General features: G+C 39.1%; 1 protein-coding gene across 1 annotated transcript in view; it reads left to right on the forward strand.

The window, feature by feature from the left end:
• The window catches only part of LOC124798029 (probable ATP-dependent RNA helicase DHX35), a 214,155-nt gene that overhangs the window by 126,585 nt on the left and 63,105 nt on the right, over positions 1-24,465 (forward strand). The window contains exon 6 of the mRNA XM_047261243.1: positions 17,995-18,135. Coding sequence (XP_047117199.1) covers positions 17,995-18,135 — 141 coding nt within the window. The remainder of the gene's footprint in view (positions 1-17,994; positions 18,136-24,465) is intronic.

Genomic DNA, 24,465 nt, shown 5'->3' on the forward strand with positions numbered 1-24,465 from the left:
TTAAAAACTTCATGTTTCTTTGTAGAAATTTCTTGTATATTCCATGTTGCAATTCTCATTGTCCTTTTTCATGCCTGTTGTCATTTTTGTTGTGATCCATTCTGTTCCGAGGCTAAATTGGGAAGTTTTGCATGTGATTTCTTTTGCTAGGATGGAGTGCAGGTCCAATGCCTGACCCTTGACTTGGAGGACCAGGTGATTTTGAATCGTGGTTTTCTTCCACTAGACGATCGCCTTTCTGGGCTCAGGGACTCTGTCTATCCCTTTCTTGGCTTCCTGTGGGATTGAGGTGCCACTTACTGCAAGTCTGCTGTACTGAAGTCCATCTTCTTCGCCTCCTTGCCGATGTGGTCTTCACCTGTAATCCTGGGCATGGGTAACGTGTTATACCCTGCGATACTGGGTCCCCAGCAGAACTTTGCCATCAGCTTGAAAGCCGGGCCCACTCTTGTGATGTAAATGTGCCTGCTGAGAACTACCCAAGTGTGCTTAGAGAAGGGGGCTCTAAGCACCCTGGGCTGGGTTAATGTGTGTCTTTGGTTCCATGCACAAAAGCTGAATAGGGTAAGTAAATAAATAAATACTGCTTATGCAAATGGCCTTTTGCAGTGGTAACACTGGTCCCTGTCGGATCACCGAAGTTAAGCACTGTCAGGCATGTCCGGCACTTGAATGGGTGACCTACGAGCTGTGGAGCTCTGTGATAAATGGGGTGCACTCAGTCCTTGTGAGGTCAATTGAGGAGCTACTTGACAGTGAAGTAGCAAGACCAAACAGCGAGATATCAGTCCCATCAGATTAGGGAAGGATGGGGAAGGAAATCGGCTGTGCCCTGTCAAAGGAACCATTCCAGAATTTCCCTGAAGTGATTTAGGGAAATCATGGAAAACCTATATCAGGATGGCCAGACACAGGTTTGTACTGTCATCCTCCCGAATGTGAGTCCAGAGTGCTGCAATGCTTTATGATGTCGTAGCTGAAACTGGGTACAGTCTGCAGCTGTTCCAAACTGATTCTGCGATGTTAAAAACCAGATCTTGCAAGCAGAAAAAAATTCTTACCCCCATATGAAGTACTCTAACACAGTCTAAGTGAAATTTTATCAGTTTATCCAGAGAAATGTCACAGGTCTGTGAGAATTTTGAAGGGTTCTGAGTGATACATTATTAGTTGGATGATATCCCTATATAATGATGATATGTAGAGTAGCAACCATCCAAAATCTGTGGCATTTTTCAAGTTTGTGACTGAAGATTTTGATTGTCTCCTGACACTTGTTGCTTGATGGGGCAACTGGCCAACTAAGATGAGGGTGTTGCTGGGGAAATTGAGTGGGTTGTGGAATAGGCCGAGTGAGGCAAAAGGCAGGTGAAGAATTATGAAAGATCACAGTTTGATAAAATAAACAGCTGATGCAGGGCAGGTTTTGGGTAGGCATGTAAGGAACATACAGAATGGGGAAAGTAGGGAGAGCACCAGGGTAAGAATACAGAGTAGGAGAAAGATGTAGAAAGTGGAAAATGATTCCAGTGAGGGAACTGGGATGGAGCGGAGGACAAGAGAGAGGGGATGTGAGAGTGTGGTTTGTTGTAAAAAGGGTGGAATGGAGCAGGAAAAAGTGGGGGTGGGCAATGGGAAAAATACTTATGGGGGGCATAGGGGCAGACTGGTGTAGAGTGAAGCTGAAGGAAGAGGAATAACAGACATATTTCAGGGAGAGTTCCCAGATGTGCAATTCAAAAAAGCTGGTCTTGATAAGGAGAATCCAAGTGGAATGTCATGTGTTTGAAGCAGCCACTGAAGTTGACCACATTATATTGTGCAGTATGATCAACGACAGTGTAGTCTAGCTGACCTTTGGACGTCAATTGGTATTGGACTTTGATGTGAGTGGTTAGTTTGTTAGTGACCAGGCCCATGTCCATGTACAATACTCTGCAGTGATTGCAGCAGGCTTAATATATGAAGTATCTTCTTTCACATGTGTCTCCCATTAACAGTATAAAATATGCCAATGACAGGGCTTGAGTAGGAGGTGGTGAGCAACTGTATGGAACAACGCTTGCACTTACGTTTGCCATATTCTTCTTCTTTAAATGCCTGTCATTACTTGATTTACAGTGCCAAGCAGTCCCTATGTCACTATGTCAAGTGTGTTACTGGGGCGTTTGTGGACCAGAATTGCCCCTCTGACCTTGTCCAAAAATGGATCTTCTGTGCCATATGATATAAACACACAAAACACCTGCTGAGCCCTCTCTGCCACTTAGTACCAACCAGGATCAGAACAACTAAATCATATTCTCTGCAGAGTTATCAACTATGTTCATCAAGCCTTGAAATGTGGAATACTCTCCATATTCCTCTTAAGTGGTAAGTAGTATAACTGGGCATTGTGGGACAGAGTGCATCGTTGTCAGATTTCTAATGACATCATCAGTGATGTCATGAGTTGTTGTCGGATTTCACCCCTCCCCCAGACCCCCTGACATAGACCAATTGTTCTGTGTATAAAATGGTGGGAAATTCAAAACAACCAGGGTTATCCATCCCTCTCCTACGATGTCATTATGAAAGTATACCTATTGTTCTAAGTATAAACTGGTGGGAAATTAAAATGTCTAAGAAGGTGCATTGCACTGATGATGTGAAATTCAAGGATAGTCTGTATGATGTCATAATCCTAGATGGTGATCCAAGATGGTGATCTGAGGATCCTAGGGCAGTCTGTGTGATGTCAGAATCCAAAATGGCGACTGTTGCATGGGAAATAACTAGCCTGAACTGACCTGCTACTTTCAGTGACAAAAATGCCACTTAACATGGTCAAATAACTTATGGGAATGCAGACGGGTGACATTGTTGACAACTGGTGACATTTTGACTGGAGCATAGCCCAAAGATGACTGAAATCAGAAGTTATCGATGGTGAAATTAATAATCAACAGGTGATATAGCAGAAACTCTGTCCTTCTGCTTTTTGACAAGTGAGAGAGCAGAATTCTATGCAGTAATTTAAACAAGAACCATCATCTCTATTTATAAGATTACTTGCTAATTCCATTTCAACAGCTTCCCTAATAACACTACCCAACTAACTACAAAGCCTTGAAACCTGCATGTTTTTTTTCAGGTGTATAGTTGATACTTTTGTTGTTTGGCTGCATGGCCATGAGAATTTGAACGACTTCTTAGAACACCTGAATTCAATCCAGTTGAATATTCATTTCACAATGGAGTTGGAAAAAAACAGCTGTCTTTCTGTGCATGATGTTTTGGTCAGAAGGAAAGTGGAGTGTTCGTTGGGGCCTGTTGTCTATAGGCAGTGTACTCAAACTGACTTGTTTTGCAGACTCACAGTTGTCACCATCCGGCTCAATGTGAAGGAGTGTACCTTCATTCACAGGGTCCATATCATCTTGAACCCTGAAAGTTTGCCAGCTGGTTTAGCCTGTCTTGAAGTCACCTTTCATCAGCATAGTTATAGCAAAAGACGGATTAGATGTGTGTTGCACTGTTGACCAACTGTGCACCGGGCGAGTGATGATAATACTGAGTTGGCACCAAAGTCTACGTCCTTTTTGCCTTACACAGGGAGCATTTTGAACAGAATTGGTCATACTTTGTGGATATATGATGTGAAGTGTGTTTTTCGACGACCATCTAAGATCAGGGTTCTTTTATATTCTGTAGAAGATGATCCTGGTTTGCGTAAGGGAATGTCTACCGTATTCCTTGCAGTTGTGGCATATCATATATCAGTCAGACTATCAGGCTTGTGGGGGACTGGTATACTGATCATAAGTGTCATACACACTTACAACACCCAAGCCAATCCACCATTGCAGAACATTGTCTTGGCATCAGTCATCCTATGGACTATAACAACACGAAGATTCTGACATGTGCTTCCAGCTACTGTGGCAGTGTTATTAAGGGAGCTCTTGATATTAAATTAGCTTGTAACCTTATAAATAGAAATTGGTGTTTTTGTTTAAATTATGCATGGAATCTTGCTCTCTCATTTGTCAAAAAACAGAGGGCAGAATTTATGCTACTTGACCTGTTGATTATTATTTATTATTATTATTATTATTACAGGATTAATCAATACAAAGATTAATTAATAACAACATCTTGTTGTATTCCTGTTATCCTCTGCCAAGCCTCTTTATCCAGCTTATCTTCCTTGTTGATGCTGTGATGTTCCATTACTCCATTTATGTGGTGTGTCCAAGAATGTCGTGATCTTCCACTTTTACGACTGGCAGGTGGTTTCCATTCATAAACCTTCATCATATGTCCCTACCATTTTAATGATTTTCTTTCAATTCTATCTATCACTGTATCATTTGCCTTCATCATTAGTTTTCCTTTCGATTCTTGACATTCTTGCACTCCTACGCAAATAATCCATTTCCACAGCTATTAGTCTTCTTTTGAGATCCACATTTTAGATCCATAGTTCTAATCCATAGCATAGCATAGCATAGCACTGATTCAACCATTATCTTACCTGCTCTTTTCTTATTGCTGTTGGAAATATTCTTATCCCACCAAAAAGAATTCATACACCCTAACACTTTTCTGCTTTGTTGTATTCTATTTTTACTTCTATATAGCCCAATCAATTTTTATCAATATGTGCCTCGAGGTATTTAAATTTCTCTACCTGTCTCATAACTGCTTTGTCATTTATGTGTACTTCAAATTTAGCATCACTATTTGTTAGACTCATTTGTAGTATCGTGTAGTATAATTGTCGTATCATGAACTCAATGTCATAATCATTTTATGCTATAACAGCTTGATCATCAGCAAAACTTTTAATGAAAATATCTGTACATCATTGACAGTGATTTCCATACCTCTACAGCTGTTCTTCCAATTTCGGAGAGCCACTTCTACATATAAATTGAACAAGATGGGTGACATACTTCGACCTTGTCACAAACCTTTAGTGACATTAATAGGTTTTGATAACTTTGAACCTCGTTTTATCTGTACCGCATTATCTCTGTACATTTCAATAATAATTTGTGAAAGGTAATCATCCATAACTATATCTTTCACAGCTTCCCACAGCTTAGATCTAGGGACTGTATCATAAGCTTTTGCTAAATATACAAAGACAATGTGTAGCTCCTTCCCTACTGCTTTAAATTTCTCCATTAGTTGTTGGAAAATAAATAGGTTATCTGCACATGAAATGTTCTGCCTAAACCTGCTTTGGTCTTCCCCAATATGGTGGCCAACATTTTGTCTATTTTTTTTTTTTAACAGTATTGTGCCAAATAAGTGGCTCATTGTACAGTTGACACTAATGCCTCTATAGCAGTTTGTGTCTTTTCTATTACCTTTCTTGAAAATAGAAACCATATATGACTTTTTCCATTCTGAGGGAATTTCAATCCTTTTACAACAGTTGTTCATCAGCCAGGTTATTCGTTTCTTCAGATATCTTCCTCCAGCCTTCAATAACTCAACAGGCATGTTTCCCGGGCCAGGTGTTTGGCCATTCTTCATTTTAATTAATGCACAATTCACTTCCTCTATTGTAATGTTTATGTTTTGATCAGTTACTTCCGTCTTCTCTCCATTCCCTTGTGTGTAATATGGCGTATTTTGCTGCAGTTTTGCCTTGAAAATGGCAGGGTGTGCTCTTGTTGAACTATCAGCAGCTCTCAATGATGTGAACTGGCTGCATTCCCATAAGTTATTGGAACATAGTATAAGCTAGGAGAAACTAAGGTGTCAGTTTATATGTTTTTCCACATGCAGGTAGAAAGCTGTTATTTGCTCAGACATGCAAGACCTTGCAAGGCTATTTATAGCAGTCGTGGTTGTCAGGTCACTTGTTCTAAGTATAGAATTCAAGATGGTCATTGGGTTTCCCCTGACATCATCAGTATCACTTGCACTGAGTTAAAGTCTATTAGTGCTACGTTTAATTTCAATTCAGAAATTAGGAGTCCACTTTCTCTAAGTTTAAATATGTTGGTAGCCCAGCTGCCAAATTTTAAACAATTGCCCCTCTGAAATTAAAGTTTAGACAGTTTTCTTCACCCTTCTGACATTATAGTTTTAAAATTGTCACCATAAATTTGGAGCTAACATGTCTTAAGTTTAAGTCCACTCATTGTCACACTACTGTCTTACAGCCGACAGCAGACATATGAGTGTGGCACACCACCAAACTATGTAGTCCCACTTGCCCTGGAGTCATGCTGAAGTGGGAACATGTGGGTATCACTGCTTACGTGTCAGTTGTGCAGTGAGCTGGCTTTACTGCTGCCACCCATGCACAATGTTCAGGATGTAGGCTATAGTGATGGTGTGGTGATGGGAATTCATGCAGTACACATTTGCCATAAAACGTTTATTGTACTCGAAAGAATAAAGCAACTCTTGATAAAGTAAATTCTGCTTACAATGTTTATTAGCTGGTGCTCACGGTTATGGTTTTGCACTGTAGTTCCACTTAAACATTATCCTGGAGGGTATACACTCGTTGGTGACAAGTGCATCAGCCATTTGGATGACCAGGGGAGAGCAGTGGACACATGTCCGGAACAAAGCGAATTTTCCTCACAATCACAGGGCACTGGGTATTTTGTTGTTGTTGTTGTTGTGGTCTTCAGTCCTGAGACTGGTTTGATGCAGCTCTCCATGCTACTCTAACCTGTGCAAGCCTCTTCATCTCCCAGTACCTACTGCAACCTACATCCTTCTGAATCTGCTTAGTGTATTCATCTCTTGGTCTCCCTCTACGATTTTTACCCTCCACGCTGCCCTCCAATACTAAATTGGTGATCCCTTGATGCCTCAGAACATGTCCTACCAACCGGTCCCTTCTTCTGGTCAAGTTGTGCCACAAACTTCTCTTCTCCCCAATCCAATTCAATACTTCCTCATTAGTTATGTGGTATACCCATCTAATCTTCAGCATTCTTCTGTAGCACCACATTTCGAAAGCTTCTATTCTCTTCTTGTCCAAACTATTTATCGTCCATGTTTCACTTCCATACATGGCTACACTCCATACAAATACTTTCAGAAATGACTTCCTGACACTTAAATCTATACTCGATGTTAACAAATTTCTCTTCTTCAGAAATGCTTTCCTTGCCATTGCCAGTCTACATTTTATATCCTCTCTACTTTGACCATCATCAGTTATTTTGCTCCCCAAATAGCAAAACTCCTTTACTACTTTAAGTGTCTCATTTCCTAATCTAATTCCCTCAGCATCACCCGACTTAATTCGACTACATTCCATTATCCTCGTTTTGCTGTTGTTGATGTTCATCTTATATCCTCCTTTCAAGACACTGTCCATTCCATTCAACTGCTCTTCCAAGTCCTTTGCTGTCTCTGACAGAATCACAATGTCATCGGCGAACCTCAAAGTTTTTATTTCTTCTCCATGGATTTTAATACCTACTCCAAATTTTTCTTTTGTTTCCTTTACTGCTTGCTCAATATACAGATTGAATAACATCGGGGAGAGGCTACAACCCTGTCTTACTCCCTTCCCAACTACAGCTTCCCTTTCATGTGCCTCGACTCTTATAACTGCCACCTGGTTTCTGTACAAATTGTAAATAGCCTGCTGCTCCCTGTATTTTACCCCTGCCACCTTTAGAATTTGAAAGAGAGTATTCCAGTCAACATTGTCAAAAGCTTTCTCTAAGTCTACAAATGCTAGAAACGTAGGTTTGCCTTTCCTTAATCTTTCTTCTAAGATAAGTTGTAAGGTCAGTATTGCCTCACGTGTTCCAGTGTTTCTACGGAATCCAAACTGATCTTCCCCGAGGTCGGCTTCTACTAGTTTTTCCATTCGTCTGTAAAGAATTCGTGTTAGTATTTTGCAGCTGTGGCTTATTAAACTGATTGTTCGGTAATTTTCACATGCGTCAACACCTGCTTTCTTTGGGATTGGAATTATTATATTCTTCTTGAAGTCTGAGGGTATTTCGCCTGTTTCATATATCTTGCTCACCAGATGGTAGAGTTTTGTCATGACTGGCTCTCCCAAGGCCGTCAGTAGTTCCAATTGAATGTTGTCTACTCCCGGGGCCTTGTTTCGACTCGTGTCTTTCAGAGCTCTGTCAAACTCTTCATGCAATATCGTATCTCCCATTTCATCTTCATCTACATGCTCTTCCATTTCCATAATATTGTCCTCAAGTACATCGCCCTTGTGTAGACCCTCTATATACTCCTTCCAGCTTTCTGCTTTCCCTTCTTTGCTTAGAACTGGGTTTACATCTGAGCTCTTGATATTCATACAAGTCGTTCTCTTATCTCCAAAGGTCTCTTTAATTTTCCTGTAGGCAGTATCTATCTTACCCCTAGTGAGATAAGCCTCTACATCCTTACATTTGTCCGCTAGCCATCCCTGCTTAGCCATTTTGCACTTCCTGTCGATCTCATTTTTGAGACGTTTGTATTCCTTTTTGCCTGCTTTATTTACTGCATTTTTATATTTTCTCCTTTCATCAATTAAATTCAATATTTCTTCAGTTACCCAAGGATTTCTACTAGCCCTCGTCTTTTTACCTACTTGATCCTCTGCTGCCTTCACCACTTCATCCCTCAAAGCTACCCATTCTTCTTCTACTGTATTTCTTTCCCCCATTCCTGTCAATTGTTCCCTTATGCTCTCCCTGAAACTCTGTACAACCTCTGGTTCTTTCAGTTTATCCAGGCCCCATCTCCTTAAATTCCCACCTTTTTGCAGTTTCTTCAGTTTTAATCTACAGGTCATAATCAATAGATTGTGGGCAGAGTCCACATCTGCCCCTGGAAATGTCTTACAATTTAAAATCTGGTTCCTAAATCTCTGTCTTACCATTATATAATCTATCTAATACCTTTTAGTATCTCCAGGGTTCTTCCATGTATACAACCTTCTTTCATGGTTCTTAAACCAAGTGTTGGCTATGATTATGTTGTGTTCTGTGCAAAATTCTACCAGACGGCTTCCTCTTTCATTTCTTAGCCCCAATCCATATTCACCTACTACGTTTCCTTCTCTCCCTTTTCCTACACTCGAATTCCAGTCACCCATGACTATTAAATTTTCGTCTCCCTTCACTATCTGAATAATTTCTTTTATTTCATCATACATTTCTTCAATTTATTCGTCATCTGCAGAGCTAGTTGGCATATAAACTTGTACTACTGTAGTAGGTGTGGGCTTCGTTTCTATCTTGGCCACAATAATGCGTTCACTATGCTGTTTGTAGTAGCTTACCTGCATTCCTATTGTTTTATTCATTATTAAACCTACTCCTGCATTACCCCTATTTGATTTTGTGTTTATAACCCTGTAGTCACCTGACCAGAAGTCTTATTCCTCCTGCCACCGAACTTCACTAATTCCCACTATATCTAACTTTAACCTATCCATTTCCCTTTTTAAGTTTTCTAACCTACCTGCCCGATTAAGGGTTCTGACATTCCACGCTCCGATCCATTGAACGCCAGTTTTCTTTCTCCTGATAACGACATCCTCTTGAGTAGTCCCCACCCGGAGATCCGAATGGGGGGCTATTTTACCTCCGGAATATTTTACCCAAGAGGACGCCATCATCATTTAATCATACAGTAAAGCTGCATGCCCTCGGGAAAAATTATGGCTGTAGTTTCCCCTTGCTTTCAGCCGTTCGCAGTACCAGCACAGCAAGGCCGTTTTGGTTATTGTTACAAGGCCAGATCAGTCAATCATCCAGACTGTTGCCCTTGCAACAACTGAAAAGGCTGCTGCCCCTCTTCAGGAACCACACGTTTGTCTGGCCTCTCAACAGATACCCCTCCGTTGTGGTTGCACCTACGGTACGGCTATCTGTATCGCTGAGGCACGCAAGCCTCCCCACCAACAGCAAGGTCCATGGTTCATGGGGGGGAGGTGGGTATTTTGAGGACATGATAAAATGTAAGTGAAAATGAACAGAGAATGCCAAAGAAACTTCCGTAAGCATAGGTAGGAGCTCACACTAATCTCAACCACGTGGTCTGCGGATTGGAGTTATAGACTACAGAAAAACACTTCTGACTGCACTGGCCATCACTTTTGCTGACCCACACCTATGCGCACCACAGACATTGTCAGAATTCTGCCTATTGATATGTGTGCATGCTGTCAGATACACCTGTTGCGGCTAGCTTGTGCCAGCTGTAAGCAGCTCTGGTCCATTCATGCATTTCTGTGCCATAGTGCTACTGTCCACCAGTGAAAGCTCTGTGCCCAGAGGCGCTGTACACATACTGCCAATTCAAGTGCCTAATGTAAAGTGCAAAATAGTGGTTCTGGTTGCTGCTACTAGCATGCTGTTTATGATGGCATTGCGTCCACAGGCCAAAGTGACTTCTGTTAAAATGGCAGGGGAAATTCGAAAATTCACTTCCAATGTATTTACACAGGGCATTCAATGGAATATGATAGAACTATGATTCTGACCACAGCAATACCTTTTTGGGATTGCGTTATTAAAGACTCCATGGACGTATGCCTGGTAGAAAAATTGGTGACCCATGATACTGGCTTCCAGTTGGACAATGCGTGGAACACCACCATCTCTATGATATGTTCTAATCAAAGATGATAGAGAGTGCCAACAGCCACAACAAGCTATAATGCAAAGGACAGTTGAGTTCTGTGGTTCAACCAGTGAGGGCACTGCCACCAGGAAGTGTGATCCGTATGACAACTTGATTTTGACACATGTGTGAAATACTCTCAGTGTACTATATATTGCAGAATGGATCAATTATATGTCTGTCTTTGATGGCTCACCTGAAGGTGACTGGCATGTGCCCAATCAAAATATCATGGGATGAATTACATGATGACCGGTTGCAAGCCTGAAATGTGTTTGACAAATCACCTAAGTACATTCTGCAAGGGAATCCAAAATAAAAAAAATGAAGGTGCACACTTGTCCTTCAGAGTTGTGCTGAGGGGGGGAAAGAACAATATTTTTACGAGAGAAGTGATCAAAACCCTACTTGTGCACCGCATTTTGCACCACATTTCAGGCTGAAATAACTTTACCTTCATCTTTGGGAGAGTGTAACACCATCTAGAGATGTAAGATGTTGTTGGAAGCCTCCAGCAGCAGCTGCTTGATGGGGGATGCTGTGAGAGTGCTAATTGCAAAGTGTGGGATTAGAAAAAAAGACTAAATATGTTCTAACAGTAATGATTTATTCTCTACATTTCATAAAGTATAAAAATGTATGTACACAAAGTGGTAACTGAAAATATATAAACTGTTATACCTGTTTGACACTGCAGCAGTTGAACTGTTAAGTTTCATCTCACATAAAATGTGCTAAGTCTCTTCACATATCAACTACTTGGACTTTAAAGTCTCTCTCTGTTTGTTGTCTTACACTTTTACATCTGTCATGCAGTGGATATATGAGTTATAGGGAGGAGAAGCTCATGAATGTAGGGCTGGGGGAAGACTATCAACTTCTGTGCTGAGTCAGATGTTAAACCTCGAACTGTTTTCGTATGATACTTAAAGATTCTATAAATTGGAAATACGCCCTGAACCAGCACAGTTGTACAGTTCAGTGCCTGATGTACAAGACATCATCATCTACATTGGGTTAGTTCAATGTAGAAATTCATGTTGACCCTACATTGTCATGTTGTAGCAAGAATTCTAACAAATTAGCATGTACATAGTCGTGCTTCTTTATAATAAAAAGCCTCGCATTGCAGTAAAATTGCAAAAAAAAAAAAATTGTCTGCTTAATGTAACAGCAATAAGTGAAAATGTATGAAGTGTTATTTCTCTCTGACATTGTAACAGCTGAACAGTTAAGTTTCATCTCATGTAAAATATGCTAAGTCTCTTTGACATAGCAACTGACTCAGAAGTCTTGCTGACTTTGTAAATGTATGAATTACTAAGACTCCATCTCAAACAGCTGAGCTCTTATGTCTCATGGGCTATATGTATGATAGACTAAAACATATTGCAACTATAAAAATATTATTCAATTTTTATATATTATTAATATACATTTTTTTATACTTTAAGAACTGTGGAAAATAAATGTTTACTTGGGCAGTTAGTCTTTTTTTCTACAGCAGTTATCTTCATCACTCTTTGAAAACATAATGTAACTGGATAGATAAAGAAATCTACTCACCATTGGCAGCAAGAGAGCTCATACATATAAAGGTTAAGGAAACTTGCAAGCTTTTGGAGCCAGTGGCTCCTTGTGGCAGAAAGTTTCAAGGAGAAGGAAGAGGGGTGAAGAAAAAAGACTGGCAAGGTTTAGGAAATCGGGAGAGTTTGGAAAAGTCACTCAGAACTCCAGGTCAAGGGAGGCTTACTAGAGCTGATGGGAAGGGAAAGCTGATTTGTGGGGAATGCACCAGATAAGATTTGAAAACCTTTGTGCTTAAAGATGGAAGGTGGAGTAATAAACAAGATAGAGAATACTGACAAAAAAAAGTGTAAGAGATAATAAGAGTGGTAAAATAAGTACATTGCATGTGGTAGAGTTGTGGGGAAATAGACAGTTCAAAAAATAAAAGATATAGAAAAGTAAAAGAGAGTAAGGAAAGCAGTAGTGAGTGAGAAGAAATGCTGAGAACAAAGAAGACCAGGTGGGTAGTGAGAAACGAAGACATGTTGTAATGCTAGTTCCCACGTGCGGAATTCTGAGAAGCTAGCATCTGGGGGAAAAATTCAGATGGCACATGTGGTGTAACAGGCACCGAGGTAATGACTGTCATGTAGCAGAGGGTGCTCTACAACAAGTTACTGTGAGTTGCTGGTGTACACCCTCTGTCTATGTTCATTCATACTGACTGATAACATGGTTGTAGTCATACCAACATTTGAGGTCAAACAGTGTTTGCATATTACCAAACTATTAAACATCCTTACTCACTGTAAACTTCCTGCGTCGAGGATCGTATGTTTGTGGAAGATCTAAGTCTGAGACTTGCACCATACATCTGCTTACCATCACCTCCTCCAGTATTATTCCTGGCACTCCTTACAGTCATGTGTGAAAGCAGCCAGGTCGTATATATCAGCTTTGCTGGAATCATTATGCAGAATTTTGTGTGTCTGTGATTAATAACAAGCTATGCACTTGCACGAAAGACCATTGCATTTTTGAGTCATCAGTCTTCTCACTGGTTAGATGCTGTCCGCCAAAAATTCCTCTCAAGTCCCAAGCTTTCATCTCAGAGTAGCACTTGCAGCCTATCTGTATGTCCTGAGTTATTTATTGGATGTATCCCAATCTCTGTCTTCCTCTACAGCTTTTACTCCTCTGCAGCTCCCTATAGTTCCGTGGAAGTTATTCCCTGATGTGTAACTGATGTTCTATCATACTGCCTCTTATTTTTGTCAGTGTTTTTTTCCCCCCATATATTCCTTCCCTCACCGATTCTGTGGAGAACCACCTCCTCTCTCCTTACCTTATTAGCCCATCTAATTTTCAACATTCTTCTGTAGCACCACATCTCAAATGCTTCTATTCTCTTCTGTTCAGTTTTCTTGTGGTCCATGTCTCAGTGCTGTACAATACTGTTCTCCAAACATAGTAGACTTCTCTTTGCCAGTAATGCCCATTTTGTCAGTGCTACTCTGCTTTTAATGTCACACTTGCTCTGTCCATCATAGGTTATTCTGCTGCCTAGGTAACAGAATTCCTTAATTTCATCCACTTCATTATTACAAATTATGATGTTAAGTCTCCCACTTTTCTCATTTCTGCTATTTGTCATTACTTTTGCCTTTTTTTGATTTACTTTGAATCCAAATTCTTTACTCATTTGACTGTTCATTCCATTCAGCAGATCCTGTTAATTCTTCTTCGCTTTTACTTTCATTGCAGTACTGTGACCAAAGGCCAATTACAATGGACAGTTGCTGAGAATACTGCACTGTTGCTGGGTCTCCTTCCTTGCCTATATTGAAGCCACCATACTCATTTTTTAACATGGCTAAGAAACATGAAGTGCATTAGTTTAAATATTTCTACATCCATACTCTGCATACCACCATGTAGTGAATGGCAGAGGGTATGTCAAATTGTCCCAGTTATATAGGCTTTTTTCCATTTCGTACACATATGGAACATGGGAAGAGTAATTGCTTAAATGATTCTGTGTGTGCTATAATTAGTCTGATCTTGTCTTTGTGAGCTCTATGAGATGATATGCAGAGAGTTGTAGTACATTCCTAGATTTGTCGCTTAAAGTTGGTCCTAGAAATTTTTAAAGTAGGGTTTTACAGGATAGTTTCCATGTATCTTCAAGAATCTGCCAGTTAAGTTCTTTCGTTATTGCTGTGATGCGCCCTTGAGTCAAACAAACCTGTGATCAATTGTGCTACCTTTCTCCACATATGTTCAGTATCCTCTGTTAGTCCTATCTGGTACGGGTACCATGCACTTGAGCAATATTCAATGTTCATGCAGCTATTATATAGAAATTAGTGTGTAGCAGTCTGCCTCTGTAACGCAGGGGTAGCATTACTGCGTACCACGCAAGGGGGCCCAGGTTCGATTCCCGGCAGGGGACTGGATGTTGTGTGTCTTTCATCATCATTGAAACGCAAATCACTGAAGTGAAGTGGCGGTAATTAAAAAGACTTGCAATACGGCGGCCTAACCCCAAAGTGGGTATCCCAGCCAATAAATGCCATACAATCATTTAATTTCATTTCAGTGTGTAGCAGATTCAAGTAACAGTTGATGTTGGTTTAGTAAACCCTAGTCAGGCTAATTGATGCCATCTGAAAAGCTAATTTGATGAATGTGCGACTACACTCATTTAAATTGTGTTTTATTGTATGACTTTGAATGCTTGTATTTTAACCCTTTGAATACCAGTGGTTTTTGCTTGAAACCAGTGCCTTTAGCATGAAGCCATTGATCCTATTGCAAGACAGAGACATCTAGTGGTACTCTGAGATACTTCTACGAATGTAGTGTTTTGTAGCAGTCACTTTTAGTGTTCAAAATAACATTTGGCATGGAGATTGTGGTATGTGATTGTAGGAGACAATGACATGTAGTTATTTTTATAGTGGCCATATTGAGATCATTGACAGCGAAGTAAGTATATCTAAAGTTATTGTAACATAAATTTGAGTTGGCATTACTGCTTTTGTGACTGGTTTCAAAATAAAACCACTGGGACAGAATGTAATTTTAATACAAAATTTACACATATTAGGCCCATTTTTGGTTGTTATTTAGGACTATAATTTGTTTGAGGCATCATTAGGTCATGGGAGTCAAGGACACAACCAGGATTTGCCGAAGGGGGGGTCCGTTTTGTGAAAGGCGACCTTGAAATGATACACATTTTTCACTTATTCTTAAAATATTTGTAAAGAATGATAAGCCATTTTATTCAACAGTGATATCAGCATTTGCACCAAGTGGAGATATAACCATGATATGTAGGAGTTGTGTATTTTGGCAAATCACTAACAAGCAGTCATGCTCCAATCTCCATTCATCCTTCTACGTGATTTTACACTGTTCTTCTTTGAGGCTGTGTTTGAGCTGAGGAAGTGATCAAGAACAGACGAGCACAAATTTTTTTGCGATACCATGATTATTATCGTTAGGGCTTCTGGAATAAAGAGATCCCCGTTTGAGCCAACCATTAGTTAATGCCCCAATTAGGCACAGGTTTTAATACTAACAGTGAGTTTACTTTTAAAAATATTGTTTTTTCATCTTTTGTAACTGTTGTATAATCAATGCCTGTCACTCATCACGTTGTTCTAATGTTAATTTCAGATATCTGATGATGTCACTAGTTGAAACAGCATGATAAAGAAAGAAAATTTTAATAGCAATCAAGACAATTTTACCCACAAAACATTTGAAGATAATTTGTATCTGTCGATGGTTCTCTCTCCAAGATAACATGCTGTATTCTCCCTAGCAAGAATCCAGTCACAAATTATGCTTGATGCCCCATAGGATAATACATTCAGTAATAAATGTGTGTAGAGCTGAGTCAAATGCCTTTCGGGAGTCAAGAAACACTGCATTCTATCAGATTGATGCCCTTCTTATAGATGTGTATCAGCTGCGTGCTTTCTTCTAACTACTGGGGACAGTTTTTTGTTCAAGGGATCTTTGGTATATCATGGTCAAAAGAGAGGCAATCTCAGCTGCAAATTCAGTACAGAATGTGATAGGGATTCCATTAGGCCCTGGAGCTTTGTTTAGTTTTAACGACTTCAGCTATCTCAATGCCACCAACGCTAATATCTGCTTCACTCATCTTTGCAGTGGTACAAGAATTAAATTGGGATGCTACTCTTGAGCTTTCATTTGTAAAGGAGTATTTGAAAACAGAGTTGATCATTTCTGCTTCTGCTTTGCTGTCCTGAATTTCAGTTCCTGTCTTGTCCACGAGTGTGTGGACAATAACTTTTTTGTTACTAACAGCCTTTGTATACAATCAAAAGATCTTTGACTTTTGTGAAAGATCTTCCAATAATTTTCTGCCACAGTAGTTATTGCCCTCATGACAGCCAAATCTATTCCATTCATCGTTTCTCTGTCTATAACACCATGCTTTGTTTTACACATATTATGCAGTAATCTCTGTTTCTTTTGAAGTTTCTTTACAGTGACTGTATACCATGGACAGTCCCTCCCTCCTCCCATGCCCCATCATGAACTGTTCTACATCTATCCAGTGTGTGGTCAACTATTCTTTTAAGCTTGAGACATATTTCCTTTACATGCTCCTGCACTAAGCTAAGAGTTTGAAGTTCCTCACTAGATATGACACTACTGCTTCTTTATCTGTTTCACTGAATATATAAATCTTTCTTCTTTTTTTTAGTTGCCTTTTTTTACCTTGGTAATCATTGTTGCTACTGCTGCCTCATGGTTACTGATACATGTTTCAATGTGGAAGTCTTCAAAAAGGTCATGTTTATTTGTTGCCATTTGCTCCAGTATAGTATTCCAATATGGTTAGGAGCAATTATAAAATAAATTTCTATAGAACAGAGACTATACCTTGATTTGTAAGATAAGATTACATTATTTCATAATGTCAGTGGCCGTGTCGAGGTGGATACACTGGTTCCCACCAGATCACCAAAGTTAAGCACCATTGGGCGTAGCCAATAGTGATGGGTGACCATCCAGGCACACCACATATTATTGACAATTTTTCTTTCAGATAGAGGGTATGGGAGGGGTGGTGGCATAAAGTTCCTGATCACCAGTCTTTGCACCCATGTTCTGGGTTAAATTCCAAACCTCTCCGCAGTGCCTCCTGAAGTGAGGGCATGCGACAGTGTTGATGGGGATCTTAAGCTCAGTGAGTCCCATGGTGCTTTTTAAGAGGAGTAGCCAATGTTCTGCCATCGAGTTGGACCCCTCTACTTTCTCATATCTCCAGTAAGAACACAACATTTCACTTCTCTTCACTATACTACACTGTGCTACACTACACACAAACACCTTTACAATCATCTACAATTTAACAGACACACACACACACACACACACACACGCACACGCACGCACGCACGCACGCACACACACACACACACACACACACACACACCTGTCATACTTCACAAAGGGAAGGTGTATGTGGCTGCAGAGGATAGGAAAAACATTTCTAAGTAGGCAACTGAATTTCTAATGTCATAATGTATTGGTTTAAGGATGTACGACAACTGGGTCATTGCACAATTCCATAAAAATCAAGTGAAATATCTTCTTATATGAATAGTTTCAGTACTTAAAATGTTTAGGAAATTTGTCATAAAGTAGCATTTTCATTTAAATGCTCTCTTTGATGCTTGTAACAGAATAAAATTAATATGGAAGCAGAAGATGATATTAAACATGGAATGTGTGTCTGTTTGCTATTAATACCTTTGGAAACTGTTAAAGTAAGTTGCTACTTTTGTTGTTGTATGTTCACTGTTGCTAAATATGGGTAATTTGTTCATACAGTACATGACAGAAGGCATCTTGCTCCGGGAAATGATGGCTGATCCTCTCCTGAGAAATTATTGTGTTATAATGCTGGATGAAGTTCATGAGAGAACACTCTTCACTGATATTGTCATGGGACTACTTAAAAAGATTTTGAGAGTAAGTATGTATCAAGTGATAAAAATGACATAAAACTAATGCAGATACATGTATCATAATTGGAAGCAATTAGAGATTAGGGGAGGGTTTTCTCACATGTCAGTGCATTGCAAATGCTTGTCATGAAGTAGTGCACATGAAAATAAATCTTTCATAGCTGTAGCATAAATTCTGGAATCACAGAGGTTAAATATGACATCTGATTTGTTTGGCTACATCAACAAACCTGAAGTTCTTTTCGTTCGTAGAGATCAAATGATATCATTTTGAAGGAAAGAATAAAGATGAACCATTTTCATGGTTTCATAGAAAAGAAACATTCACTAAAAAACATAAAAGGAGTAAAGTTCAGGTGCCACCAGTATAAAGAAACACTCAATTGAAATTTTGTAGTGTTTTCTTGTTGTATGTGTGGTCTTTTATAAAACCATTTAGTTGATTATAACTGAAAGCTGTACATTTTAAGGCGACCTTCCACAAGTAGGCCATAACAGGTACTGATAAAATGGCTTGACACACATGTTATTTTTACGGGAAAGTAGCATCAAATTCTGGCTACTCTACCGTAGCTCCTGCTAGCTTTTGTTTGCCTCAGTGCTTGCTTCCTCTTTATGAACTTACACAGAACCTCCCCTCTCATTACCAACTGACATATTTCCATCAACCCAACTGAATCTTTCTCTTCCATCCCTTGCTCTGCTGAAGTCAACATAAGACTGTCTTTGGATTGTGAAACTGAGTATCTTTCCAACATCGTCAGCCAGTATCACAATTCAGCTTCCAACATAATTAATTAGAAGGCAGTATATTCATAATCCCATTACTTGAGTTGGCAATATTCTTTGAAATATGCAACCACCCAATGTCCAATGTCTACTGCAGAAACTATTTAAGCAGTTGCTAACAAAACAGAAGCATGGCTTTGTGTCAAGCACTGAAACCAGCTGAGCAGTAGACTTTACACCAACCAACCCATCACCCATGTTGTTGTTGTGGTCTTTAACCCGAAGACTGATTTGATTCTGCGTTCAACGTTGCTCTATCCTGTGCAAGCCTCTTCATCTACAGATAAATACTGCAGTTCACATCAGTTTGAACCTGTGCATATTCATCTCTTGGTCTCTCTCTACAATTTTTACCCTGTTCTCTTCCCACCAGTAATAAACTGATGATTCCTTGATGGCTCAGAATGCTCAATATCAGCCAGTCCCGTCTTTTGCTCAAATTATGTTACAAATTTGTTTTCTCTTCAATTCTGTTTAGCATTTCCTCATTAGTCATGTAATCTACCCATCTAATCTCTAGCATTCTTTTGTAGCACCACATTTCAAAATATTTGCTGCCCTCTGTCACTAAAAGGCTCCAAATCGTAGCCTGTAACGTGGCAGTGTGTAATGAAACTATGTCGGAGAATGAGAAACAGCTTTCTGTAATTGCATTTTGAATTTGAAGAGTTCATCCTCACATAGAGCACTATCTCCTTCAGCATAACAATGCCAGACCACACACAAGTGCTGTGACTTCTGCAACAGTTCAATGCCTTGGGTTCACTGTCATCGATCATCCTCCTTACAGTCTTGACTTGGCCTTCTCCAATTTTCATCTGTTTCCAAAACCTAAAGAACACCTTTAAGCACTCATTTTGATAGTGATGAAACAGAGCAAACAGAGATGAGATTGTCGCTCCGCCCCAGACATTCTCTAGTGAAAGTATCTACAAACTGGTCTCTCATTGGGAGAAATGTGTTAATCACCAGAGTGACTATGTTGAGATGAGAAGTAAATATGTACTTGTAAATTATAGATTGCAGCAATCAGTTGTCCTTTTTAAATTTTATTACGTAGATCTAGATTTTGGCTAGAAGCTAGCCATTCTCAATGCACTATTATTTTCGCCCAATACATGTAAGTCCCTGTTAATCGGGCTTCACCCACAGCAGTATTCAGTGAACTGTGGGTGAAGCAGCCCAATCAACAGGGACTTACATGCATTGAGCGAAAATAAAAGTGCATTGAGAATTTCTAGCTTCTAGCTGAAATCTAGATCTGCATAATAAAAATTTAAAAAGGACAACTGACTGCTGCAATCTATAATTTACAAGTCAATATAACAGTCGCTGAGTGCAACCAATTTCCGAATGGAAGGTAACATGATGAAGTAAATATGTATACATGACAAGTAAGGATGTAGAATGTTAATAATGTTTGTTTTATTCAAGAAGCGTTAAGAGTTTTCACATAAAAAATTCAGAGGCATTACTATCAGCATGCCCTCATACATCCTCCTTTCAAGACACTCTCCATTCCATTCAATTGCTCTTTCAAATCCTTTGCTGTCTCTGCAGATTTATAGTGTCATTGGCAAACCTCAAAGCTTGTATTTCTTCTTCTCCAAATTTTTCTTTGGTTTTCTTTCCTGCTTGCTCAGCATACTCATAGACTAACATCGCGGACAGTCTACAATCTTGTCTCACCCCTTTCTCAACTGCAGCTTCCCTTTCATACATATATAGTTAAAATACGGCTTCCTGACCGTTGACCTTCTTGTGCGAACGCACATGCTATGCCCGAACTCGTACGGGACTTGGTAGATTAATCTGCCATGAGTAATGAGGATGATGGGCAAACATCTATTAGGCGCACTACGAATGTAGTGGTGTGGACATGTTGGGAATGTGGGTCTCACGGGGAGCGTGCAAGGGATAAGTCCCTGCAGGCGCACTATCCTCTGTGCCCTCGGTGGCTCAGATGGATAGAGTGTCTGCCATGTAAGCAGGAGATCCCGGGTTCGAGTCCCGATCGGGGCACACATTTTCAACATGTCCACAATGAAGTATATCAATGCCTGTTTGCAGCTAGGGTGTCCATTTAATTAACATTTCATTCTAGCAAAGATACAAGGTCATCAATGGTAACTGTTCTTTCAGGAACAGATACTACCGTCATATATAATTGTCAAAAGCTTTCTGTAAGTCTACAAATTATATAAACATAGGTTTGGTTTTCTTTAACCTGTCTTCTATGGTATATCATAGGATCAGTATGCCTCATGTATTCATATTTTTCTCTAGAACCCAAAATGATCTTCCCTGAGGTCAGTTTCTTCCCCATTCTTATGTAAATAATTCATGTCAGTATTTTGCAGTCATGACTTATGAAACTGGTAGTTCTGTAACATTCACACTTATCAGCACCTGCTTCCTTTGGAATTGAAATTATTACATTCTCTGGAGGTAAGATGGTATTTTGCCTGTCTTATACATCTTACTCAGCAAGTGGGATAGTTTGGTCATTGCTGGCTCTCCCAAGGATCTCAATGGTGCTGAGACAATGTTGTCTACTTCAGGGACCTTTTTTCAACTGATGTCTTTCAGTGCTCTGTCAAATTATCCTCACAGTGTCATACCTCCCATCTCATCTACTTCCTCTTCCTTTTCTATAATATCGTCTTCAAGTCTATGTCTCTTGTACAGCCCCTGTATGTATCCATTCCACCATTCATCTTTGCCTTCTTTGCTTAGCTCTAGTTCCCATCTGGGCTCTTGATATTCATCCAGCTGCATATGCTATCTTGAAAGGTCACTTTAACTTTTAGAAGCTGAGGATGAAATAGATATACTATGCCTGTCTGAGCATCAGATTGTTACTGATATGTAAGTGGATATAAGCTCTCTGCACATGTAATTAGAGAAAATATGGAGAAAGAAGGAGTTGCCATATATGCCAAAAGTTATCATTGTGCAAAAAGTATAGAAACAAAAAAGTTTTGTGTAGAGAAACATATAGAAGCATGTGCCTGTGAGCTTAAATTAAATAAAGGCACATTTATAATTGTAACTGTATATAGGTCCCCATCGGGAAATTTTCATCTATTTCTGAAAAATTTGGACTCCTTGTTGTGCTATCTGTCAGACAGGGGGAAGCAAATTATTATTTGTGGGGACTTCAATGTAGATTCTCTGAAAGAGGGTAATAGGGAAAATGACCTTGAAATATTACTCAGTTCTTTCAATTTGACACCCGTTATTGATTTTCCTACTCGGGTGGTAAAGGATAGCAGTTCACTGATAGATAACTTCTTTATAGACAAAGATAAGTTTAACCAGATAAATGCTCAGCCTGTTGAGAATGGTCTTTCTGATCATGGTGCGCAGCTAGTTACAATATATGACATAGCTCCATTCAACAGTACTAAACAGTCCTCCAAAGTAGTACGTTCAGTCAACGATTTAACAATTGCAAATTTCAGGGAAAGCCTACAGTAGTTAGACTGGGATGAGGTGTACCGTGAACCTGATGCCAATTTAAAATATAATTTATTTCATGACACTTTTGTAAATGCATTTGAAAACTGCTTCCCCAAGAAAATAGTTAAATATACTCGTAAGAAACCATGTAACAAACCATGGCTTACTAAGGGTATAAAAATATCTTGTAACTGGAAAAGGGAAATGTATCTGACAGCAAGAAAGAGTAGTGACCCAGAAGCTATCAAACATTATAAAAACTACTGTACTATATTAAGAAAAGTTATTAAAAAATCCAGAAGTATGTGTATCATGTCCGAAATCAGCAACTCTGATAATAAAATTAAAACAATTTGGAATATTATTAAAAGAGGAACAGGTCAACCAAGAGCACAGGAAGACAGTATTACCATCAAATTTTTTTTACGAACAAAAAGCCAGAAGTTGAAAATATTGTTAATAATCATTTTCTAAATGTTGTGGATATAGTAGGATCCAGGTGTTCATTAGAAGATGCTAGGTTGTTAATGGAAGAGGCCATACCTATGCAATTTGATACAATTGAAATCTCGCTCACTTCTCCCTCTGAAATTAGGAAAATAATAAACTTGCTTAAAAGCAAAAACTCACATGGAATTGATGGCATTTCCAGCAAAATACTAAAAGCTTGTTCTCAACAGATAAATGAGATTCTCATCCACCTGTGTAATAGCTCTCTGGAACAGGGTATTTTTCCTGATAGACTGAAATATGCTATTGTTATACCTTTGTATACAAAAGGGGATAGATCTGATGTCAACAATTACCATCCAATCTCCCTTCTAACAGCTTTATCCAAAAATTTTGAGGAAGTAATGTATTCAAGAGTAGCTTCACATATCTGTAAAAATGAAGTACTAACAAAATGTCAGTTTGGTTTCCACAAAGGTTTTTCAACAGAAAATGCCATATATGCTTTCACCAATCAAATTTTGAATGATCTGAATAACCGAACACCACCCATTGGGATTTTTTGTGATCTCTCAAAGGCTTTTGATTGTGTAAATCATGAAATTCTGCTAGACAAGCTCAAGTATTGTGGCATGAGTGGGACAGTGCACAAATGGTTTAATTCATACCTAACTGGAAGAGTGCAGAAAGTTGAAATAAGCAGTTCTCATAATATGCAAAGATCAGCACATTCCTCAAACTGGGGAACTATCAAGAATGGGGTTCCACAAGGGTCGGTCTTGGGTCCTTTGTTGTTCTTAATATATATTAATGACTTGCCATTCTATATTCATAAAGAGGCAAAGTTAGTTCTCTTTGCTGATGATACAAGTATAGTAATCACACCTGACAAACAAGAATGAACTGATGAAATTGTCAATAATATCTTTCAGAAAATTACTAAGTGGTTCCTTGTAAATGGACTCTCACTGAATTTTGATAAGACACAGTACATACAGTTCCGTACAGTAAATGGTATGACGCCATTAATAAATATAGACCTTAATCAGAAGCATATAGCTAAGGTAGAATATTCAAATTTTTTAGGGGTGTCCATTGATGAGAGATTAAATTGAAAGAAACACATTGATGATCTGCTGAAACGTTTGAGTTCAGTTACTTATGCAATAAGGGTCATTGCAAATTTTGGTGATGAACATCTTAGTAAATTAGCTTACTACGCCTATTTTCAATCATTGCTTTCATATGGCATCATATTTTGGGGTAATTCATCACTGAGGAATAAAGTATTTATTGCACAAAAGCGTGTAATCAGAATAATAGCTGGAGTCCACCCAAGATCATCCTGCAGACATTTATTTAAGGATCTAGGGATATTCACAGTAGCTTCTCAGTATATATACTCTCTTATGAAATTTGTTATTAACAGCCAACCCAATTCAAAAGTAATAGCAGTGTGCATAACTACAATACTAGGAGAAAGGATGATCTTCACTATTCAAGATTAAATCTAACTGTGGCACAGATAGGGGTGAATTATACTGCCACTAAAGTCGTTGGTCACTTATCAAATAGTATCAAAAGTCTGACAGATAACCAACAAGTATTTAAGAAGAAATTAAAAGAATTTCTG

Source organism: Schistocerca piceifrons, chromosome 5, assembly GCF_021461385.2.
Source record: "Schistocerca piceifrons isolate TAMUIC-IGC-003096 chromosome 5, iqSchPice1.1, whole genome shotgun sequence".
Taxonomy (NCBI): domain Eukaryota; kingdom Metazoa; phylum Arthropoda; class Insecta; order Orthoptera; family Acrididae; genus Schistocerca; species Schistocerca piceifrons.